Here is a 7,791-nt window from a genome sequence, read left to right as displayed (position 1 = left end):
TCCCCATAGGCAGATTGTGCTCAGAGCCCACTGGGGGGGTTGGGGGCAGCACTATATATGCAGGAACCACGCTGAGTTGGTTTTGCCCCCTATGGGGTAAGTGAGCCCCACCTCACAGGGACCCTAATGGAGTGCATCACTAGAGACCCCCATAGGAGGGGTTACCCAGAGCCCCCATAGGGGACAGCGAGGGGGGGGTGTATGTTCCCAAATGTGCAACAAAATTCACAGTCACCAACAACTGGCAGGAAAATTCATTTAATTCAGAGCCACAGAGACCCCCAACCCTGAGCAGCGCCCCCCCGGGGAATATACAGTTGCCCCATAAAGACCCAATTGCAGGAAATTCTCTGCTCGCAGGAAGCTGACACTTGTTTCTGATTGGAGGGGGCGGGGCATCGGTGGTTGTTGCTGGAGAAAGAGAATATGGATTAATTATAATGCGGTGAGACCCCCGGGGGCTGGGGGGGGGCAATAAATGACATGAACCCACAAGAAACCTGAATAGAAGCAATGGCCGATGCAATGATGAATGGTCTGTTTGGGGCCCAGCAACGCAGCTAAAAGGGACCCAAAGTACCCAGCAAAGACCCCACCCCCATCCATTAGAGTCCCCACCCCCTATCCAGTAGAGTCCCCACCCCCTATCCAGTAGAGACCCCACCCCCTATCCAGTAGAGTCCCCACCCCCTATCCAGTAGAGTCCCCACCCCCTATCCAGTAGAGACCCCACCCCCTATCCAGTAGAGTCCCCACCCCCTATCCAGTAGAGTCCCCACCCCCTATCCAGTAGAGACCCCACCCCCTATCCATCAGACTCCCTGCCCCCCATCCAGCAAACTCCCCACCCCCCATCTAGTAGACTCCCCACCCCCCATCCAGCAGACTCCCCGCCCCCCATCCAGCAGACTCCCCGCCCCCCATCCAGCAGACTCCCCGCCCCCCATCCAGCAGACTCCCCGCCCCCCATCCAGCAGACTCCCCGCCCCCCATCCAGCAGACTCCCCGCCCCCTATCCAGCAGACTCCCCGCCCCCCATCCAGCAGACTCCCCGCCCCCCATCCAGCAGACTCCCCGCCCCCCATCCAGCAGACTCCCCGCCCCCCATCCAGCAGACTCCCCGCCCCCCATCCAGCAGACTCCCCGCCCCCCAGGAACCCTTACCTTGAGGGCCCCTAGTGCTGTGTGACCCCGAGGGGGTCGGTGCATTGGGGCTCACACACGGGGGTGCAGCACTTCTTGCCCCCGGGGCAGTCCCTGTCGCTGCTGCACTTGGGCTTAGGGGCAGTTGGAGGAGCCGGACAGCGGGTTATTGGTACCGGGCAGGATCCGGGTTTCTCTGCGCAAAGGGAAGGCACCCTGTTATTATCCCCATTATTTGTATTATTACCCCCCCATGGGTAATCATTCCAGCCAAGTGTGAGTGAATAGGGGGGTCGGGGGGGTCGGGAATCGGTTTAATTCGCCCATATTTTCCCAAAACAGTGGGGAACCAAACATTCTTATTCAAATTTGTCTAATTTTATGTGCCCCCCCCCAGTACCAGCACCCCCCCAGTACCAGCACCCCCCCAGTACCAGCACCACCCCAGTACCAGCACCACCCCAGTACCAGCACCCCCCAGTACCAGCACCCCCCCAGTACCAGCACCACCCCAGTACCAGCACCACCCCAGTACCAGCACCACCCCAGTACCAGCACCCCCCCAGTACCAGCACCCCCCAGTACCAGCACCACCCAGCACCCCCAGTACCAGCACCCCCCCAGTACCAGCACCACCCCAGCACCCCCAGTACCAGCACCCCCCAGTACCAGCACCCCCCAGTACCAGCACCACCCCAGCACCCCCAGTACCAGCACCCCCCCAGTACCAGCACCACCCCAGTACCAGCACCACCCCAGTACCAGCAACCCCCCAGTACCAGCACCACCCCAGTACCAGCACCCCCAGTACCAGCACCCCCCAGTACCAGCACCACCCCAGCACCCCCCCAGTACCAGCACCACCCCAGTACCAGTACCCCCCAGTACCAGCACCCCCCAGTACCAGCACCACCCTAGTACCAGCACCCCCCCAGTACCAGCACCCCCCAGTACCAGCACCACCCCAGCACCCCCCAGTACCCCCAGTACCAGCACCACCCTAGTACCAGCACCACCCCAGTACCAGCACCACCCTAGTACCAGCACCCCCCCAGTACCAGCACCACCCCAGCACCCCCCAGTACCAGCACCCCCCCAGTACCAGCACCACCCCAGTACCAGCACCACCCTAGTACCAGCACCCCCCCAGTACCAGCACCACCCTAGTACCAGCACCACCCCAGTACCAGCACCCCCCCAGTACCAGCACCACCCTAGTACCAGCACCACCCTAGTACCAGCACCCCCCCAGTACCAGCACCACCCCAGTACCAGCACCACCCTAGTACCAGCACCACCCTAGTACCAGCACCCCCCCAGTACCAGCACCCCCCAGTACCAGCACCACCCTAGTACCAGCACCACCCCAGTACCAGCACCACCCTAGTACCAGCACCACCCCAGTACCAGCACCACCCCAGTACCAGCACCACCCTAGTACCAGCACCACCCCAGTACCAGCACCACCCTAGTACCAGCACCACCCCAGTACCAGCACCACCCCAGTACCAGCACCACCCTAGTACCAGCACCACCCCAGTACCAGCACCACCCTAGTACCAGCACCACCCCAGTACCAGCACCACCCCAGTACCAGCACCACCCCAGTACCAGCACCACCCCAGTACCAGCACCACCCCAGCACCCCCCAGTACCAGCACCACCCCAGTACCAGCACCACCCCAGCACCACCCCAGTACCAACACCCCCCCAGCACCCCCCAGTACCAGCACCACCCCAGCACCCCCCAGTACCAGCACCCCCCCAGTACCAGCACCCCCCCCAGTACCAGCACCCCCCAATACCAGCACCACCCCAGTACCAACACCAGCACCCCCCCCCATTAACAGCACAAGCACCCCCCCAGTGCCAGCACCACCCCAGCACCAGCACCCCCCCAATACCAGCACCACCCCAGTACCAGTACTAGCACCCCCCCAGTACCAACACCAGCACCCCCCCAGTAACAGCACAAGCACCCCCCCAGTACCTGCACCACCCCAGTACCAGCACCAGCACCACCCCAGCACCAGCACCCCCCCAATACCAACACCACCCCAGTACCAGTACCAGCACCACCCCAGTACCAGTACTAGCACCCCCCAATACCAGTACTTGCACTAGCACCCCCCCAGTACCAGCACCAACACCCCCCAATACCAGTACTTGCACCAGCACCCCCCCAATACCAGTACTTGCACCAATACCCCCCAGTACCATTACCAGCTCCCCCCCAGTACCAGCACCAGTAACCACCCAGTCCCAGTACTTGCACCAGTACCCCCCAGTACCAATACCCTCCCAGTACCTGCCCCCTGGGAATACTGACTGGTGCCCCTGTACCCCCCTCCCTGGGCTGATGGGTTGGATGGGGGAACCCTGGGAACGGGGGCAGAAACCCAATGAATAATCGGTCCCTACCGGCCAAGGCCTCCACACACTCCATCCGGCCTCCAGAGAGGCAGCACTTCCAGCCCCGGGGGCAGTCGGCGTCAGTCTGGCACTTGGGTTCCCCCACTGTAGTGATGCACGATAGGTCCTCTATGCCCCGGGGGCAAAAGCCGGAGTGTTCTGGGGGAGAAACAAAATGGCACCTCTCAGTACTGTGGGTAAGGGGGCCCTACAGGAGTTAGGGGAGGCTGTGTGGGAAAGGGGGCCCTACAGTAGTTAGGGGAGGCTGTGTGGGGGCCCTACAGTAGTTAGGGGAGGCTGTGTGGGAAAGGGGGCCCTACAGTAGTTAGGGGAGGCTGTGTGGGAAAGGGGGCCCTACAGGAGTTAGGGGAGGCTGTGTGGGGGCCCTACAGTAGTTAGGGGAGGCTGTGTGGGAAAGGGGGCCCTACAGGAGTTAGGGGAGGCTGTGTGGGGGCCCTACAGGAGTTAGGGGAGGCTGTGTGGGAAAGGGGGCCCTACAGGAGTTAGGGGAGGCTGTGTGGGAAAGGGGGCCCTACAGGAGTTAGGGGAGGCTGTGTGGGGGCCCTACAGGAGTTAGGGGAGGCTGTGTGGGAAAGGGGGCCCTACAGGAGTTAGGGGAGGCTGTGTGGGGGCCCTACAGGAGTTAGGGGAGGCTGTGTGGGAAAGGGGGCCCTACAGGAGTTAGGGGAGGCTGTGTGGGGGCCCTACAGGAGTTAGGGGAGGCTGTGTGGGGGCCCTACAGGAGTTAGGGGAGGCTGTGTGGGGGCCCTACAGGAGTTAGGGGAGGCTGTGTGGGGGCCCTACAGTAGTTAGGGGAGGCTGTGCGGGGGCCCTACAGTAGTTAGGGGAGGCTGTGTGGGGGCCCTACAGTAGTTGGGGGAGGCTGTGTGGGGGCCCTACAGTAGTTAGGGGAGGCTGTGTGGGGGCCCTACAGGAGTTAGGGGAGGCTGTGTGGGAAAGGGGGCCCTACAGGAGTTAGGGGAGGCTGTGTGGGAAAGGGGGCCCTACAGGAGTTAGGGGAGGCTGTGTGGGAAAGGGGGCCCTACAGGAGTTAGGGGAGGCTGTGTGGGGGCCCTACAGTAGTTAGGGGAGGCTGTGTGGGGGCCCTACAGGAGTTAGGGTAGGCCGGTTGCTAGGGAGGAGGGAGATGGAGACAGAATAATAAAGCCCAATACCAGTCTGAGGGTCTTTACATTTGCGCCCACAGTCCTCACAGCACTTTTGTTTTCCTTTGCAGTCGGCGTCTGTCTGACACGCGGGGCCGGGGGTCACTGATTGGCTGCATTTGCCTGGGGCCGGGCACTGGCCGGGCTTCACTGTAAGAGAAATACCCCCTGTAACACTGGGCACAGACATAAACTGATACAGGTAAGTACCCACCTATATATACATGGGGGCACCCACACTGGCATTGCCCCGGCTTGTAGATTAAATCCCATTTAGTGGGGTTAAACCTACAACAAAGTAAAGCTAGAACTGGGGTACCGCTGCCCCCAAGGTGCAGGTTACTCCCCAGTGACAGTTGGGGTGCAGGTTACTCCCCAGTGACAGTTGGGGTGCAGGTTACTCACCAGTGACAGTTGGGGTGCAGGTTACTCCCCAGTGACAGTTGGGGTGCAGGTTACTCACCAGTGACAGTTGGGGTGCAGGTTACTCCCCAGTGACAGTTGGGGTGCAGGTTACTCACCAGTGACAGTTGGGGTGCAGGTTACTCCCCAGTGACAGTTGGGGTGCAGGTTACTCACCAGTGACAGTTGGGGTGCAGGTTACTCCCCAGTGACAGTTGGGGTGCAGGTTACTCCCCAGTGACAGTTGGGGTGCAGGTTACTCCCCAGTGACAGTTGGGGTGCAGGTTACTCACCAGTGACAGTTGGGGTGCAGGTTACTCCCCAGTGACAGTTGGGGTGCAGGTTACTCCCCAGTGACAGTTGGGGTGCAGGTTACTCCCCAGTGACAGTTGGGGTGCAGGTTACTCACCAGTGACAGTTGGGGTGCAGGCCCGCCGGCAGTAGTCGCAGCAGCACCTCTCCGTTCCCTGGCACTGAGCGTCAGAGTCGCACTGACTGGGCCCCGGCCGCGCGTAGATACAGATGGAGGCATTAAAGTAGGGGCAGGAATCCTTCTTGTCTGTAAGAATAATTCAGCCAATTAGAATGAAGGTAGACTCTCTGCGCTTAATGTCATAGGCCCCGCCCCCGAGGAACCGACTCTTTACCTTCCAGTGGGAGGAGACATGTCTTTGCGCAGCCATTGAAACAGCATCTCCTTTTGCCCTTGCAGTCCTGGTCGTTTCTACATGGGGGGGCCAGGGACGGATCACATGACTCTTTATTCACCGGCAAAGGGCAAGTTCCGGGCTTCACCCACGGCCTAATAATCCCAGAACCGGCGGCATCGGGTTCCTCTGCAGATTCCTTCGTTACTGGTGCTGGGAGCCAATATAAAGGGGGGGCAATTAGGGCAGAACCTACAGAAAGTTCTATTGTGCATGAGGGGAGGAGGAGTGAGGGGAGTGGGGGGGAGGAGGAGTGAGGGGAGTTGGGGGGAGCGGAGGGGAGGGGAGTGAGGGGCAGGGGAGTGAGGGGAGGAGGAGTGAGGGGAGTGGGGGTGAGGGGAGTGAGGGGCAGGGGAATGAGCGGAGTGGGGGGGAGGGAGGGGCAGGGGAGTGAGGGGATGAGCAGTGAGTGAGGGGGGGGCAGGGGAGTGAGGGGGTGAGGGGAATGAGGGGCAGGGGAGTGAGTGGGGGGGAGGGGAGTGAAGGGCAGGGGAGTGAGGGGCAGGGGAATGAGCGGAGTGGGGGGGAGGGAGGGGCAGAGGAGTGAGGGGATGAGCAGTGAGTGGGGGGGGCAGGGGAGTGAGGGGGTGAGGGGAATGAGGGGCAGGGGAGTGAGTGGGGGGGAGGGGAGTGAAGGGCAGGGGAGTGAGGGGCAGGAGAGTGAGGGGAGGAGGACTGAGGGGAGTGGGGGGAGGGGAGTGAGGAGCAGGGGGGTGAGGGGAGTGAGGGGCAGGGGAGTGAGGGGAGGAGGAGTGAGGGGCAGGGAAGTGAGGGGAGGAGGAGTGAGGGGCAGGGGAGTGAGGGGCAGGGGAGTGGGGGGGAGGAGGAGTGAGGGGCAGGGGAGTGGGGGGAGGAGGAGTGAGGGGCAGGGGAGTGGGGGGAGGAGGAGTGGGGAGCAGGGGAGTGAGGGGCAGGGGAGTGGGGGCAGGGGAGTGAGGGGCAGGGGAGTGGGGGAGGAGGAGTGGGGAGCAGGGGAGTGGGGGGAGGAGGAGTGGGGGGAGGAGGAGTGGGGGGCAGGGGAGTGGGGGAGGAGGAGTGGGGAGCAGGGGAGTGGGGGGAGGAGGAGTGGGGGAGGAGGAGTGGGGGGCAGGGGAGTGGGGGGAGGAGGAGTGGGGGGCAGGGGAGTGAGGGGCAGGGGAGTGGGGGGCAGGGGAGGAGGAGGGGTAAGTCTGGGAGAGATATTAGTTGGGGGCAGTAGTGTAAGTGGGATAGGATAAGGGCTGGAGTGTTAATCTGAGAGCAGGGAAGGGGCAGTTGGAGAGGGAGGGAACCAGAAAGCAGTGAATCCGAGAGAAAAGAGAATTTGCATTAGAATCCAATGGGAAACTATATGAAAAGCTCAGAATAAGCCCAGGGGAATAGTGGGATCTGCCAAACTGGCCTATAGAGTGCAGCAAGGAGTATGGGGAGGGTCAGGGGCAGGAGGGAGAGGGGTACTCACGTGTGGGGGTTTGTGCCAAGGTGCCCAGGGAGCACAGGGAGCAGAGCCCCAGCAGCAGGAGGGCAGCGGTCAGGCCCATGTTGCCCAGTCAGTCAGTCAGTGAGTTCCCAGTGAGAGGATTTATACCCCGGGGCCCAGGGAAGGGCCCAATAAGGAATGAGGAAGATTGTGACTAATAAAATCCTATTAATGCAACTCTGTGCGTCACAATAACACTATTACACAATAACACTATTACACAATTACACTATTACACAATTACACAATGGCAACTAGAAAGGGGAGTTTGAGAACAAACTTCATGTTGGGTTGAAAAACATGAAGTCACTGAATGGGCTCCGCCCACTTTCTCTGACCTTGAACCCCAGTTATACAGTAAAAACCACTGTGCAAAGTTTGGGGACCCTGGGTTTAATAGTGTCTGAATGGCAGCAACTAAATTTCCCCACTGAAAGTCAATGACATCTGATTGGCGGCTGGTGGCTCCACCCCCTTTTTCTAACCTGGAACTGCAGTTACC

The 7,791-nt window shown here is 61.0% G+C and overlaps 1 protein-coding gene across 1 annotated transcript; it reads right to left on the bottom strand.

The window, feature by feature from the left end:
* Nucleotides 1-242: 242 nt before the first annotated feature.
* Nucleotides 243-7,422, bottom strand: LOC116410826 (keratin-associated protein 10-4-like). Its single transcript, XM_031901957.1, has 7 exons — nt 7,272-7,422; nt 5,771-5,983; nt 5,533-5,682; nt 4,731-4,871; nt 3,565-3,714; nt 1,165-1,339; nt 243-411 (listed from the first exon to the last, which is right to left on the bottom strand). The coding sequence occupies exons 1-6, from the start codon at nt 7,348-7,350 to the stop codon at nt 1,176-1,178; spliced, it is 897 nt and encodes a 298-aa protein (XP_031757817.1). The 5' UTR covers nt 7,351-7,422; the 3' UTR covers nt 243-411; nt 1,165-1,175.
* Between the last annotated feature and the right edge of the window lie 369 nt (nt 7,423-7,791).

This window comes from Xenopus tropicalis, chromosome 5 (genome assembly GCF_000004195.4).
Source record: "Xenopus tropicalis strain Nigerian chromosome 5, UCB_Xtro_10.0, whole genome shotgun sequence".
In the NCBI taxonomy this organism is placed as follows: domain Eukaryota; kingdom Metazoa; phylum Chordata; class Amphibia; order Anura; family Pipidae; genus Xenopus; species Xenopus tropicalis.
Note: the sequence above shows the minus strand (reverse complement) of the source record. Positions and strands in the feature narration are given on the sequence as shown.

Bases quoted from the DNA above. Each gene is read 5' to 3' on its own strand.
- LOC116410826 (XM_031901957.1), bottom strand. From the start codon at position 7,350: ATGGGCCTGACCGCTGCCCTCCTGCTGCTGGGGCTCTGCTCCCTGTGC. The intron at 5,683-5,770 runs GTAAAGAGTCGG...TTATTCTTACAG, and splicing joins ATGTCTCCTCCCACTGGAAG to ACAAGAAGGATTCCTGCCCC. The intron at 3,715-4,730 runs GTATTGGGCTTT...TTTCTCCCCCAG, and splicing joins ATGTAAAGACCCTCAGACTG to AACACTCCGGCTTTTGCCCC.